We start from the raw sequence: 16,558 nt of genomic DNA, 5'->3' as shown, positions 1-16,558 counted from the left end.
AAGTAACCAGATTTAAGATTTAAAGTCAGTTTAACATTTTTACATCTATCTATTGACAGATAACAAAAAATGGTACATCTTTTATAACAAGAAGTTAATATTAAAAATTGTTACCCAAAGGTAATGAAAATAAACTCAAAATTGTGTTATTTTAGGGAAAACGTTTGTTTTAAAGCTTTGTCAGACAGAATTATTTAAAGCCCTTCTCCATTTATCTTTTGATCTATTTTCATAGTATTCCCAGTGGTCTTTTTATTATGACTATGCTGTTTTTTTGCCAAAAAAAAACCCCTGTGTTGTTTCTTTATGAGAAATTCACCTCTGAGTTATGGGCGGGACTGTTTGGTACAGAACAACCCCGCCCCCCTTCCTCTCTTTGTTGCTTGGTGCTTGAAGCAAGGATCTTGTGGGTTGCCCAGCGTATGTTTTGCGTAACAAATACAATCTTTTTCAAACAATTTGAATAAAGAAATACTCAGAAATACACATTTAAGCTTACTTTTCTTTATATATGTCCTCCATCATTAGAAAAAGGCCACAATGCCAGCTTGTTAAAAACACCATTTTAATTTTCATTGAAGTGGGTCATTAAACAAAATACTTCAAAGAAGAAAGAGAGAAATTGGAACGGAGATGTAGTTTAGCTGCCAAATCTCCCATTGATTTCAGATTGATTTTTGTTTGAGTTCCTCTAAAGTGTACAACAGGCAGGGTTTTGAATATAGCAGAAACAGTCTAACTTAAATAGCCTTTGCTTCTACAAACATATAGCAGGTGTGGAAGGACACAGGTGTGATGCATTTGAGATTGCTCTCTGACTGTGGGCCAAGGTCAGATGTCAGCCTCTAGGTACGTTATTGATATATGATCCAGCAGATGCTTTTCCTCCTGTCTCGAAGGTATGTTGGTGTGTTCACAGCGGGATTATGGGATGACTTTTGTCCGTGACATCATGAAAGTATTTATGACTTGCAGTAAACGTACAAAGAGAGGTTTGCTACTCTTATATTTTTGGAGGTACCATTATTAGCCGTCCCTTGTTCCTCTATTATGTTACCAACATGCCACTGAATCAGCGGCCAATCAAACCAGCCTCAGACTTAAAGGCTTAAGTGGGGGTAAATTAAAAACTCAGCGTAAATTCTTAATGCACAATGACAAGTCCATTAAATGTGTATTTTAAATACCAGGATTGGAGAATTTAAAGTAACTGTGATTTGACTGATTTAAACCACTTTGTTAAAATTACTCAATTTTAAAATTGAATGGCTTTGTCACTCCGCCCTTCTTTGCTAATTTTTTCTGCGGCCGCTAAATAAACACTTAGATTAACCTTTAGACATGAATCACCATATTCATCAAGAAAAGCATCTTCCCTTATACTATAATGAGTCCTGTTTGCTACATGAGATATTTGCTCGCTTGAATATCTCATTACATTATTTTACCTAGAGAGGATCTTGTTGATTATAGAATTTGGAAAATCATCAAGCCAAAAAAGCATCAAGCCAAGCATCAAGCCAAAAAAGCAGAAGTCAGGGCTGTGTGGTTATTCTTTTTATTACTGTAGATATATAGTTTCGGTCAAAAGTGAACCGTGGACTACTTATATTTTCCTTTGAGATAAAAAGCCTAAAATACTTGATGTGTCACTACCTGATCTGTAAAGGCTACGGAATCCGTTCCCTGCGTGTGCAAATCTTGCGTCACTTCCTGCTGTTGCCAACATTGTGACAGTTAAGTAATTTGAATTAGATTAGCTCCCGTAATTTTTACATTTTTAATACGTTGTTTGTTCCAAGATCATAAAACCTGTAATTCATTAGTAAAAAAACAAACAATAATATATTTAAAAAGATCAGCTTCCGGTAGCATTTCCCGACAGTTTTTGCCTCCTTTCCTACTGTCTGATACATTTAAACAACATGTAACTCTGTGTGTACACAAATGTAAGTTTTCCTCAACAGCACAGAGCTTTCCCCGACTGAATTACAGCTCCGACAAGTAAAAGAACTTTGCCTAAAAACAACACTGTGTAGTCATTGTTGTCATTACACTGAAAATGAGTGATATGATGAGAGCCACACAGCTTGCAGTCATTCTCTCCATTTGATTGTTTTCATTTTTTATGTTGGCAACAGGAAATGAGAAGAACTAAGGGCATTTTACTCTGAGGAGATTCCAGCGGGCTCTTGCATCCGCTTTTCCAGCCAAATTAATCATTAATAACGTGTCTGTGTTAACTGAGTACATAAAGTGGCGGTATCCTCATACATTGGGGAATAAACTGCTTTCAAATGGAATAGAAGAAGAAGAAGAAGAAAACATTTGCAGAAGCGCGATACGGATTGGGTAGACCCAGCTGGGGGGTCTGATTTTGCACATGCGCGTTAAGAATTGTGCAGTCCTGATCTGTAACATTTCTTTTTTTCATTCATTTTTTTTGTAAACATTAAAATGAACTTTTTTATTAAAATCCAAGGACCATAAAATGCTTTAGTGGAAGTAGATGCATTTTTGTGCATGCAAGGACAGATTGCGTAGCCGTTAGAGACCGGGTAGCGACAAGATGTTCAGCTGTGTTCTTGTTGCACTTCATTTGATGCTCTAAACCAGTGTTTTTCAACCAGTGTGCCGCGGCACACTAGTGTGCCGTGGGATATGGTCAAGTGTGCCATGAGAAATTGCCCTCATTAACTGATCTAAAAGCAAGTACCATCTCCAGGAAATCAGCTCTTTGTTCATCCAAACAGGCCCTGATAAAACACTGAGAAGTTAAGAATATGAAATATTATAAAATTATTTTTTCTTTGTGTTTATATGATTCTATTAAAGACATTTTGATAAGAATAACAGGATACCGCGATTTAGCTGCAGCTATAACTGTGTAAGGAAAAGTCCCGCCCCTTTAACTGTCTCCACCAATCATTCTTGAAGGCTTAATCACATGTCATCAGTCTGACCAATCAGAAGGGGTTAAAGTATTCACTTCCTTGTTTCGATTTAGCGCAAAAAAGTCTCTCTGTTCTAACAAAAATACCAGCTAAAGCTCGTCTTTAGCGGTGTAGCTTTCCACAGAATCTGGTATCAGACTGGAACAAGTGAACAAAACCATGAAGCTCAAAGACGCTGGTCTTTCTGCGTTCGGCGGATTACGGGCACTACATCTCCCATGATGCAGTAAAGTGACTGTCTCAGCGCACAATGAGTCTCTCCTCTTAACGTCTTAAAACAACGAACACACATCAAACAGTTTTTGAATCTTTTGACTTAATTTTTAATACATCTTTTAGAAAAAAGAGCTGCAGCTTCCAGCGTTTTCTGCAACAATTATCACAAAAATGCATGTGAGATTGCAGAGCGGCTGTAGATCAATACAGACTGAGCTTTTTCTTTTTTTTTTTTTTTCTCTATTTTTTTGGATGCTGGTGTGCCGCGGGATTTTTGTCAAGATTAAAGTGTGCCGTGGCTCAAAAAAGGTTGAAAAAGGTTGCTCTAAACCACATACGTCAAACTCAGGCCAGGGGGCCAAATTTGGCCCGCAGTGTAATTATAATTGGCCCCCTAGATCATATCAAATGTGCATTAGAGCTGACACGCAGTATATGCTGTAACGCTAATACAACAAATCCCACAATACTTTGCTAACATGTTGGTGCGCAGTCGAAACCGGCAAGCGCTCCTATTTTCTGTTGACAATCATTGACAACGATGCTCCAGCCACATGAGAAAAAAAGTCACCCTCCACAAAAATGGCCAAACGAAAGATGGACAGCAGAGCTTTCAAGAAAGACCTTCTACAATACTAAGTTTTCCTCAGCTCAGAGCCTGATCCCAGACATTGATGAACTTGCATCTAAGAAAGGATGCCAGGTATCTGGCTTAGACCAATGTGCAGAGTAATCAGAGTGTAGCAAACTGAGCTTCTTGTGCACTTTTTCTACTGCAAGGCATGGTCTGTTAATAGTTGAAATGTTGGATTTTTATTAAATGACATTATTTTTGGTTCTTTTGTTGTTAAAATTCAAAAGGAACTTGAAAAGATACGGGGAGACATCCCGAGCATTGTAGCATACCTATCTAATGCTGGCAGTTCCTAGTAGCTCGTTTGAATATCTCATCACATTATTTTAATTAATTATGTAGAGATCTTGTTGGCATAGAATTTGTACAATAAGCAGTAACAAGCCAAAGGTTGAAGGATGTGATGTAATTCTGCCCTCCTACTACATTCTATACAAAGAGTACATCTATATTTTAAAACCCTGGATTTTCAATCACAACATTTCTGTCACACATCACTTAATCTTGCTGCCGTTCTCACTCCTTTGACCCTAGGTTCAGACGCTGCTGATGAGTTTGGGTCTCTATGGTAACTATAGCTAAGCCCCACAGTTGTCTGTATGGAAAGAGATGCTGAAACCAGGGAGAATCTGTCTACTGTCACCGACAGAGGTCGGTTTACTCTTCCGTTCAATCTTGAATAGTCTTATTTTGGTCGACTCTTAATGTCATATAGGTCTGCTTAAATACAGTGTTTATGCTGCAGGCATGATTAAAAATACACAATAGTTATTATTCTGTTATCATTCATTTATGGAGCTCACAACCTAAGAAGGGCTGGTTTATACTTCAAAGCGTTTTGTAGTCGCTCAGGTCGCATCGGTCGCAGGGCCACAGGGGCGATTCCGCTTTGAGAAAATGTAGCACCTGCTGATGACATCATCCGCGACTTGAATTGTACTCCAGTGGTGCAGTCCCGTGCAAATCGCGTCATTCAACCTGAATTTATTTTGAGTGATTTGAGCATGCAATCACGGATCAAACTATGTCTACAAAAATATCTTTAACACTGCAGATGATGAAAACTTAACTGAAGAAGTTAGGAAGTACCTAACTATACACACAGACACAGAGAGAGCGGACAACTTAATAAAAAAACTGAAAACGTAACTGGAAAGATATATTTTATGTCTCATATCTTGCAACACTATCATACAACTCACCTTGTTTTTTTAAATTTACTTTTTTTCCCCGCCTCTGTTACTGGATGAACATACCACTTCCTCCTTTGTCCTTCATGTTCCTGCACGTTCACAGAGGCAGCAAGTGTAAGATCAAGATTCCTTCATGTTAAAAAATACAGGCTGGAGACAATCATATCACTAGTAAAGTATAAACACCACTCAGAGGTTCATCGCAGTTTTCTCAAACAGTCGCAAGCAGAACTAGCCTATGCTTGTATGGTCTAGACCAGGGGACCCCAAATCCAGACCTCGAGGGCCGGTGTCCTGCATGTTTTCCAACCAACCTGCCTTTGAAGCTCTTTATTGGCTAAACACACCCGATCCAGGTAATCAGCAGCAAATAAGGCAGGGCAGATTTCTGGAAAACCAGCAGGACACTGGCCCTCGAGGCCTGGATTTGGGGACCCCTGATCCAGACCATGCTATTGTGGATTTTATTGAAATCAGCCTTAATCCTAAAGCAACATGTACATTGTTCCCTAGATCTTAAAAATAAACAGGCCAGACCATGTTAGAAAAGGAAAACATGACCTAACTAAAAGGTTTAATAAGTTGGACATTTAAATGACCTTTTTTAAATTGGTTGATAAGTGTAATATAAGTAATAATTTGTTTAAAATTTATTTCATCAAATAATTAAAGTGTAATAAAAATGGAAAATATTCCATTTATAAATAAAACTTCATATTTATCCATGGCAGCTTTAGGACCGTGTGGATCCATGGTGAAAATTAATTTGCTCTCACTTCCACACAAGATGGAATGAAGTCTGTTTCTGACAGTAGCTATTCCATGTAAAATGAACTCATCTTTGTTCATGAGGAGAATCTGCTCACAGGAGTCCACCTGGAGGGTCCTCAGCCTGAGAACGCTTCCATGTTAAGGTAGAACTTCTGTCATCCTCTCAGGTCAATGACGGAGGACGGCCCTGTCCTCATCTGCCGTGCTGCAGTCCATTTGTCCCACCGGCTCTTTTGTTCACTGATTGCTGCACTGTCTCCTCTGGGTGACCTTCACACCCACACTGTTAGTGGGCAGAGACACCGTCGACACATCTAGATCTGACTGACAGACCTGTGTCTGCACAGATGCCGAGAGACAAGAAAAGAGACTCTTTCTTTGACCTCAAAGAATGTAAGAGCACGACAAACAGAAAAATGCTTTTAAAACTACAAATCCACAATTGTCAGTTGAAAAAGCAAAACTCTGTCATCCTCTGTTGTAAGGAGTAAAGTTACAATATCTGCAGTATTGTCATATTTGCAGTGCAGGTAAAAAATCTGACTGAGTTAAATTCAAGTTCTACATTTGCTTAGGTAAAATATGTATTTTAAAATAAATATAATATATATGATAATATATAAATGAGTATAAAATGAATCATCAGTGGAAATTCATGATTAGTTATATTTGGACTTTGTCTTAGTGTTGCTACCAAAGTGGTTCTCTTTGTATTTTCCTTTTTTTTTTTAAATTAAGAAGATTAAGTAAAAAATTGGCTTTTAGATGCTTCCATAATGCTAATAAGATGAAATGCGTCCCTATTTGTTGCTGTTGAAAACCGTCATCCAGATGTGCAGCACTGAGGGAGGTAACGTCAAACATGCGAAATAGACATAACTTTAAAATCCCACTCCGGTCATTTTCATCAAATGTATACGTCAACTATGAGAGACAAAATGAGAAAAAAATCCCGAAAGAATTTAGTTGTATAAAATAAACTTAAATAAATAAATAAACGTAGTACCTTTAAGGAGATGTACCTCTTTTCGATATGACCAGTTTATAATGTTAGGCACTTTCACAGAGAAAACATGTAAATCCAGCTGCTTGCATTACATTTTAATCTAGTTTGGGGCAATTATGCTTAATGTGGAATATTTAGTTAAAAAAATGCTTAACCTGCAAAAAAGACAAAAACATTATATCAAATCCATACTTCAGTTCCCTGACCTCACTTTATGGTGACAAAAGTAATATAAAAAATAAAAAAGAAGAGCGGCGAGATAAATACTTAAAGAAATTCACATAGTTTGATTTCATAGAGTAAAGAGAAACAGCTTGACTAAAGAAGCGTCTATGAACTTTATAAATCATTACGTTTATGACTTCTGAAAGGTAGATAGGACGTCTGTTTTTGATCCCAAGCTGAGAGGTTTTTCTGCAAGAGATGAGCCTTACAGCTAAAGGTTCTGCCTCCAAGTCCACTTCTGGACACTTTGGAAGCCATGAGTGAGACTTCAGTCTAACAGTTAAGTCAGGGGTCGGGAACCTTTTTGGCCAAGAGAGCCATAAATGCCACATATTTTGAAATGTAATTTCGAAAGAGCCATACAATAATGTAGTGTCCCTTCCCCACACTGAGGCACGGAGACTTAACCTCTTTTAAAGTTCTTTATTCCGATTACTGCAGACTGCAACAAACGCCGTTCAATTAATTCAGCAACTCCTGAATCTCTCCCGCCGACACGAGAGCGCTTCTCCCAACTTTATATTCCCCTGCTCCCCTCTCCAGCCCTCCCATTTCCCTTATTCGGCCCACAGCTGAACCCATTGGTCCAAACTACCTAACAACAGGCTGAGCGACAGAACTGAGGGCCAATCAGATCTCTGCTTGACGCGTTCAATGAACTCCAGAACTTTTAACGCGGCCCAACAGCCATCCAACTCAGTCCGCGACAATTTGTTTAAAACTAAATATACAAATGAATGTGTGCATTTGATTTAATTTCAACATTTTTAAAGTACAATAAGTCTGTGGATTCTTTTGAATAACATCGTTATGCTGTTGCTAATAAATGATGAGTATTTCTCGTGGTAGTTTTGCTGATGGTCTAGTCTGGTTGATACGTGGTGAGTTTCTGCTTCGTTCAGGCGTTGAGACTTCAAACGTCATCGTAGGTCTGAATGTTCTGTAGATGTGAGACAGACTGATCACATGCAGACGGGGAGCCAAACACACACTCACACGCTGCAGTGAGTGACGGGAAGCGGGTTTTACGTTTTTACAATCCCTGCGCGATTCACCTGCTGCCTGTCCCCACAACCCCTCACCCCCACCCTCTGCTTTCTCCCTCACACATCCCGTCCCCGCATCTGCGCGCTCTTTCTCAGAGACGGGAGCGCGCAGTTTTAGGCACGGCAATTCACAGGTTTCCAGCTGGTACAAACTCTGTGAAATAATAGATAATAGTAACTGATAGTGATGGCGCAGATTTCTCTCTCTAAGCACTGCTACTACTGCGCGCCTCTGGCATCGCATCGCGCCCGAGAAGGAATGGTCTAACGAAAAAAAGAAAACTATAATTAAAGATTTGTCTGCGAGCCACATGTGACCATCAAAAGAGCCATATATGGCTCGCGAGCCATAGGTTCCCGACCCCTGAGTTAAGTGCTTTGTTGAGAATTTGGAATGATATTGCAGCGGGTCATTGATGCTTTAGGGTTGTATTTTTGTGGGCAGGAACTTCTAGATTCTGTTCTGATTCCATGTGAGGCAACGTGGAAAGGCAGAAATTGGACAAACGTGTCTCTTTACTGATGAACTATATCAAAATTCCAACATAAAATGTTTTGAGTCAGCTCGAGGCTTAAAACAACAGGATAAATCAATAGTCCTTACTATCTGAAAACCACAAAGACTTGAAACTAAAATATTTTGTCGCTTGGTAAGTACCTTTCCCTGTTGTCAGTTTTAACAGAGGCTGTTTTTTTTACCTACAACCTTAGTTTTTGCCGACAAACTTGTGCAAATAAAAGGAATTCCAGTGAAACTTGTGTTTCTGCTGGCCTCCCAGTTCACTCCTGTTGCATAAATCTGAGGCGGATGCACCCTCAGATCTGTTTATAGTGAAAGTGGTGACCGTTTGTTGATGTATGAGTGAGACCATCTGCTTGTTCCTGACCAAAGATAGTTTTATTTGACACTTTTAAACACAGCCTCATCCACATATGGTGGAAATACTTTTTGCAAGCTAGCCAAGCATCACTTGCAAAGTTATTTTCTAATTTTTTGAGATATTGCAGTATCACTTGGGTTTTTTTTTCTTTTACAGTCAGGTCATAACAGTTTTGGATGTCATGCTAGAATGAGTCTACACAGCACTAAAAGCCAGACAGTTTTGCTTACTTGTGCAAGGCTGCCATTGCACTAACTGGGGGTCAGTTAATGGGATTATCTGGGTCTGAAGCTCTCATAAATGAAGTCCCTGGTGGAGGAGCAGGGAGCCCCAGCTATCCTTTAACCCTCTTTAAAGCCTTGCCTTTTGCAGGCAGTCAGACGGCCACTGTTAGAGCGCAGCAGCATCTCTGCCTCGCGCTTTGACTGTGGGAGCTGTGCCCAGGGCCCCGACTGATGTAAGAGCCATGGCATTTATTTCACTGTGCACCAGAAATGAAAATGATATTCATCACTTTCAAAACATTATTCCCAAAGCTCTCTGGTTACAGAGCATTTTCTTTTTGGGGAAAATAGGGAGGGTGAAGGTCAAGGGTCACGTTTACAACCAAACCATCTTGTAGCAGGGCCTTGGTAATATGTGTTCCTTTGAGCAGTCCAACGCCTGCGTGTCCTGTAGAGAATAGCTAACTGTGTTTTGGTTTTAACATGTTCTTGTGGCATTTGTCTCATGATAGAGGACTTATATAAAGATATATTAGGCTTAAAATAGCATTTCTGAATATTTCTTTAATGAAATCCTTTTGTTTTTGACAAAAAAACAAAGCAAAAATAGAGCAACTTTGGTGCATTATCCCGAGAAATGCTATTTAGTTGTCTCAGTTGACACCAAGGCACTACTTGTTTGACGCTAGATAAAAAAAAAGGGCCAGATTAGTTCACCAGATAAACATCAGAGACTTGCTAAGGAAGCAAGACATCCCCCTTTATTATTATTACTAATGAGAAACAGCCCAACATTATGGTTGCAAAAGCTTTGACGTCTCTGTTTTTGCATTTAAGACATCTGTAATAGGGTTTAAATTATTTTGTTTTGAGATCAAATAGCTGGAGCTCAAATAAGGGCGTGTTCCCTTGACTGACGGGCCTTTGGGTGTGTCTCAACTGTCAAACATGTTTGTCTCTCCCAATAAATCTGTTTTTGGTGAGGTCGCCACTCTGTGACCCCATATCCAGCTAAGATAATAATAATACTGTATTAACGGGCTGGATTTTTATGTGCTTTTCCTGGTGCTCAAAGCGCTTACAATGTGTCCATTATTCAGTCTCTCCTCATTCATATTTGGTGATGGTAAGCTACAGACGCATTTACACACCAGTGTAGGGAGGAAGGGATGAGAAAGTGTCTTGGGGATCGAACCGCAGAACCTTCAATCATTGACTGAACCAACTGAACCAAAGATGTGAAAGAGCACAGAATGGAAAAAGCAGCTTTAACACTGGCGATGGCACTGGTTACACCTAATTCACAAACGCGGTTTGGCCTACCGTAATTTTTTGACCAAATACGAGATCAACATGAACCATATGATTCTGACATGGAGGAAAGCGGCTTTTCATGTCGGTTCTGCACCGATATATGCAACACATTACAAGCGTATATTGTCGCAATTTCTCCGTGACAGAAATAGCTCATTTGCATTGATTGCGCAAAAACTTTCACTACTGTGAAGAGCTGCATATCAGCGCAAGGCCACTTTTCACCGCTTCAAAATCCATTGGAATTACATTAATTGTGTAAATGGTTGAAAAGTTACGATGATTGAAAAAATGTAAACACTGGAGATTAAGCTCAGATGTAAAAGGGTTGAATGATCTCACTCCTGACTGATGGATGATTTACAATCTTATCTGCAGTCACTTCCTGTCAGTTTCAGTCTGTGAGCAAAACTATATCTTCCATTTGTTGTAGAAATGCTTGATGATGCTGTACTTCAGTGATAGTAGTTTTCTACTAAAAAAGATGCAATAATTTCCAAAAAACCCAAAATCAAATCTTGCAAAACTGCACAATGCACCACAGCAGGCAGTTTTGTTTTTTCTATGTCAGTACTGGCCAACAGATCCATATATGCATTATGCTTTTTCTTGCATAATTCATATTTTGTCATTTTGTACAGGAATGTGAGTTCAGATGGTGCAGAGGCTCGTCGCAGACTAAGGGAATGCGAGGGTTTGGTGGACGCCCTGCTTCACGCTCTTCAGTCAGCGGTAGGAAAGAAAGATATGGACAACAAGGTAAAAAAAACAACATCTTTTTGAATGTTACCCAGCACTCCTCAGAGTCCCAACTCACATTTTACTCCTCTTTCTCCAAGTCGGTGGAGAACTGCGTTTGTATCATGAGAAACCTGTCCTACCACGTACACAAGGAGGTACCAGGGGCCGAAAGGTTCCAGGACCCATCGGCGCCACAGGCTCCTGGGTCAGCAGGACCACACAGGAAGAAGAAGGATGACGCTGGCTGCTTTGGAGGCAAGAAAGCCAAAGGTGAGAGCGAGAGACATCTTAGCATTCAAATCACCATCAAACACACACTAACATTAGAAATAGCTTTGAAAAGGTAAAAGTATCTGCAGTGCCTGGAGTTCTGCTTCCGTTTTCTTGACAGGTGTGCTTTGATTGTAGACAGATTAAAAATGCCTTAATTGTTGTTGCTTTTTGCTGTCATTTGGCTGCTGTGCAGCAATCACGACTCTGTTTTTCAATCATCCTACAAACCATCAGTCAGAGACCACGGAGTAGTCTGACTGCTCCTCAAAGCCTCTTATCAGCTCAGTTGTCAGTTCCACACAGAGTTTACAAGTGTAAACGTGCACACGCTAATGAACTGCAAACATGCACGATTACAAACGGGCCGTAATGAAACGAGTTTATAGCTGCCTCAGACTTTAAGCAAAGAGGATCAGGTAGTGAAACGTTAAATGACGCAATAAATGTTCTTAAATGATCTAATAGAGGTAGGTTGCTGAGCTGCAATGGCAGCTCAGGTCTGTGATTTTTTTTTTTAGGTGAAAGAATTTTTAATTTGTTGTCTTTTATTGCTCAGTGACACGCTGAATAAAATTGTCTTTTAAAGACTTATTCTGTTTAGTGACTCGTTTGCAAATGTGTGTACTCTCTGCAGCGTCAATGTTTTTCCCTCTGACCGTCTGTCTGTTACTGACAAACGAGGCAAACTGATGCCTTTATTTATGTTTGCACATTTTCACCCAGAATGGCTAGTCTCAACATTTTTTTACCTCAATTACTGCCAATATCCTTTGAAATATATGTCTGTTAGAGTTGGATAGTTATCAATGTTTAATTATTTATTTATTTTTTATAAAAATGATGTTTAGTTAATAAAACAATTAAGCTTCTGAACAGCTTCCTCTTGACCCGCGTCTTTTTTCACCATGCTTCTTCTCTCCTTGCTTTGTGTCCTTTGGCATTGCTGCTGCTTCCTTGGCTAACTATAGAGGAATGGTTTAATCAAGGTGAGTGCACCTCCATTCAACTCTTCTTGCTGCTGCTTTCCTCTTTGCTTCCAGCTCCCTCTCCTCCGTCTTGTCTGTCTTTCCTCTGGCTGCAGCTAGGAATGGCTTTGAGTAACTTCCAGATACTTCAAGTTCCAAGGACTTCAGAAAATTGTAGCGTTTGATTGAATCCACATGTAGCTGTGGGATTTTAGACTCCACCCAACCTAAGGTTCTCTAGTTTTTTATCGGTGTTTTGCAGTTTGAAACAAGGTGGTATTTTTTGGTCAGTCTATCTGCAGCTTAAACAATATAAACAGAAAAAAAGCAAAGGTCTCTACCAAAAACAGTCACTGGTTCTCATTCATCTAGGTGACGTTGTCTTGACGTTGAAGCATGGCATTTGGACTAAAAGTAAAGAAGACCTTAACCCTGTGAAGCCTACTGCATCAAAGATTTTACAGAAAATTCAAAGTGATGAGAATTAAGACGTTTTTTTAAACCCTTTGATGAGAAATGGATGGTGTCAATTATGATATGTTGATATGTATGAGAACATGGACCAGGTTCTATACAGTTGGTTTTAAAGGAAAGTTTGGATCATCCTAATGAATCTCAGAAAGGTCTGTATCAAATATGATATTAATGGTTAAATATGTTTAAGTTCAGAAGCCATGAATCAACTTCAAGACAAATACGGTCCATAAAACAAATGGAGACTCTTGAAAACTGGTGCATTTTTTGTTAATTTTTTTAAACATTTTTAGATGTACGCATGTTTAATCTTATTTACAGTTTAAAGCAATGTGCTCTTAAAAAGAAAAAGTATACAAAATTTCACTGAAGAAATATCCATGAAACAAAACTAGAGAGGGAACACTGTATACCTGTAGGCCAGGGGTGTCAAACTCGTTTTCACCAGGGCCACATCAGCATAATGGCTGTCCTCAGAGGGCCAAATGTAACGTATGCATGTAACTAAATGTAATGAAAAATCAATGTAACTACTCCTTATTTATTCATTCTAACTTTTTAAAGTAACAATTACAGTTGCATAGAAAACATATGTTTGCTTGTTACTCTAGCATAAATCCTTTTACATTTTTCCGATTCTTCCATTTATGGAGGATCAAACTGTCCAAGTGAATAAAGAAAAACAACATAAAACTGAGCTAAAAAGAACATGTATTACACGTGTTCTGCACACAGCCTTGCATCCATCTGATGGTTTGATGACAACAAGTTGTCTGCATACAGACCTGCAAACATTGAATAATTACAACAGCAGCTTCACATAAATAATGCTTTTATTTGTAATTTTATTTTTTTTTTTAAACTGGGCCTTGAGTTTGAGCTGTAGGCGTTATAACCATGCTCTCATACCTAAGATATTAGACTTTTTTTCAGAATATATTGAGAATCTCTGATATTTCAATTTTTTTGATTGAGCTCATTTCCAATAATGCTTCAGCTACAGACTTTTTTTTTTTTTGCGTCATGCGAAAACATTAACAAATGAAACCTAACTTTATATTTCCCAATTTCAAAACTGTAATTTGGACAGAAACTATCAGAGAATTGAAGGATAGTGTACAAGCAAAACAATAAAAAAAAAATATATCATTGAGAAAGGAGTATAACCGATGCTTAAATAGACCACAGTGACAGAAAATATGACCTCAGTCTAGCTGAGGAATGGGCAGTTTTGTCTTCATGTGTCTGGACTGTCCTGTGGGGATAACCATGTCCATGTGAGCCGACCATTAGCTGGCTGAGCTGCAATAACCCCTCACCCTCCTCCTCCCTGCTGCTTCTGCGGCTCTCTTTTATTCTCAGATGTTTCCAGGAACTCTGATGTTTCACTGGTAAAGTGTGAAGAAGTGGCATGCGGTTATATTGTCTGTGTGTGCTCTTGGGCTTTTACAATATGCATTTGACTTAAACTACTTGAAAAAGATGGTTTGACTTGTGTATTTGTGTCCATTTCATGTGCGACTCTCAGTATTGCGCGTAAACCTTCATGCTTTGTTCTGAGTGGAAAGAGTAATGTGTTTTTGTGAAACCTCTGCCTCGAGTAGCACATTTCTGTCTGCTTCACCTTAAAGAGCTTATAGAGATCTACTCATATCTTTACTCCTTGTGTTGTCGCTGAAATAGTTTACCATAAGTAAATACTCATTTGAAAAATACTGATATTTTCCCGTCAGACTCATCTCTGTTAGTGCCAGCAACCTTGTCCTTCAAAATCCAGGCTCCTGGGTTATAGGGCACTGATCTAATCTCTTCTTTGTTCCTTCGCAGGGAAAAAGAATGGGGAGAATGACAAAAACTATGACACATTGGATCTGCCCAAGCGCACAGAGCCATCAAAAGGTAGGCCAGGCTGGGCTGCCCTTTGATAATCTAGTTTGGCACAAACTTCCCAGGACAGAGCGAGTTCAGGGGTTTGAAAAAAGGGTCTGGAGTGTCGATTCTTTTTTTCTTTTGAACAGAAATATAAGATACCTGTTTTCTTGGTGTTGATTAAACTGTGTGTGATGACTCCTGGCAGCTTTTAAAGAACCAGTTCTATGAAACCTCTTTGTGTTAGATTCCATGTATATTATCATACACAGAGCTTAAAAGAAGCTTCTTTTAGTTCATGGCTGATTTTGATATAATCTTTTACTGAAATAGATCATTTATATGATTGGATAACACTATAATTTAATAATACTAATAATTTAATACTAGGATTAAAATACAAAAACTATAAACTTAAAGACTCCACTCCAGTGAAAATCTGTTTTGGTGTTTTTAACATGTTCTTGTGGCATTTTTCCCATGATAGAAGACATATATTAAGAAAATTGAACTTAAAGTTACATTTTTGAGTATGTCTTTATCCAAACTTAAGATTTACCTGCCTGTTTTAGTATCAGATGCAAGATTTAAACACAAATAAAGCTGTAATCAAGACCAGAGTTCACTGATTTGTACCACTATACATACATCTAACAAATTTAATAAAGATGCATATAGTAATGCAATAATGTTTTTAGATTGGCTAAATTCAACATATTAGTGACATTTATTTTAATACATTTATTTACATTCTAGGACAAATGAATTCTGTAACTATTGTAAACCTGTCATATAAAGTATCACGTGGATACCTGAATATTGTGCATTTATTAACATATTTAATAGCCTTACACTTCGTAGTCTGTATAAAGGCTGGAATTTTTTTAAGGTCTGGCAACCCTACCTGAGAATTAAGGGGTAGTACCTACTGTTACCCCACCAGACAGGAACCCCTTAAAACCCTCATACAAGCATTTGTCAGTAAGTTATGCTGCACTAGGGGAGCATTTCTTTGAGCTAATATTTGAAAGAGAAGTGTTGTACAGCCTCAAATTGGAATATCTAATAAAGTATCATTTTAATTTTTTTTACTTAGATAGAAAAGATGATAAAATGTATCTTACCCTTTTCCAACAAATGTTTTTGAGCACATTTCTTTCTTACTCTATTAATTTATGCCTTATCAAATTTAAAATTGTTGAATTTTTTTCCCCTGGAGCCAAAGGTTTACAGCCCTGAACCCATCTTTCAGAGCACAAGAAACTAAAGTGTGTTTTTTCTCTCCTTTATTTGGTTGAACTTAGAGTTGTAATTTAGTTCACTGTTATCCAGACAAATAATTGCGATGTCACATTTACACAACAGTCTTCTCTCCTTCTCTTACTATCTTGCAATATTTCATGTTATTGGCTAAGACAGCATAATGTAGTGAACAGCAATGAAAGTCGTCCCTGGAGACTGCAGTTGTTGTAATTGTTTGTCGTGTATTGCTTCTCTTCTCTTTTTTTTCTTTCTTACGCAAATAGAAATTCGAAACAGACCCAAGCTACTTTGTATGCAGCCCTCACTTCAGCGTATCACTTAGTGAAGAAGTCTGAGGCGTGAGTCTGTAAGAATGCCATGAGATCAGCTCCGTCTTCTGATGTCTGTGGAATCGGCCTGCACTTGTCAAACGCATATTTTTACTATTTACACTTCAGCACCTTCTCCAGTTTTTAATGGCAGACCCTGAAAGTCTGGATCACTTCCCATTTGGCTGGTAATTACCAATA

At 38.6% G+C, this 16,558-nt stretch overlaps 1 protein-coding gene across 42 annotated transcripts in view; it reads left to right on the top strand.

Moving 5' to 3' along the window:
• arvcfb (ARVCF delta catenin family member b) overlaps nucleotides 1-16,558 on the top strand; it is a 265,441-nt gene that overhangs the window by 198,544 nt on the left and 50,339 nt on the right. For 24 of the 42 annotated variants that reach the window (XM_078952628.1, XM_078952609.1, XM_023958695.2 and 21 more), the window contains 4 exons: nucleotides 11,106-11,223; nucleotides 11,304-11,475; nucleotides 12,447-12,464; nucleotides 14,745-14,816. In XM_078952628.1, coding sequence (XP_078808754.1) covers nucleotides 11,106-11,223; nucleotides 11,304-11,475; nucleotides 12,447-12,464; nucleotides 14,745-14,816 — 380 coding nt within the window. The remainder of the gene's footprint in view (nucleotides 1-11,105; nucleotides 11,224-11,303; nucleotides 11,476-12,446; nucleotides 12,465-14,744; nucleotides 14,817-16,558) is intronic. The other 18 variants (XM_078952635.1, XM_078952629.1, XM_078952610.1 and 15 more) reach the window with 2 other exon arrangements.

The sequence above is a fragment of the Oryzias latipes genome, chromosome 9, assembly GCF_053564925.1.
Source record: "Oryzias latipes strain Hd-rR chromosome 9, Olatipes_Hd-rR_3.1".
Classification (NCBI taxonomy): Eukaryota; Metazoa; Chordata; class Actinopteri; order Beloniformes; family Adrianichthyidae; genus Oryzias; species Oryzias latipes.
This window is presented reverse-complemented; position numbering and strand designations above follow the sequence as displayed.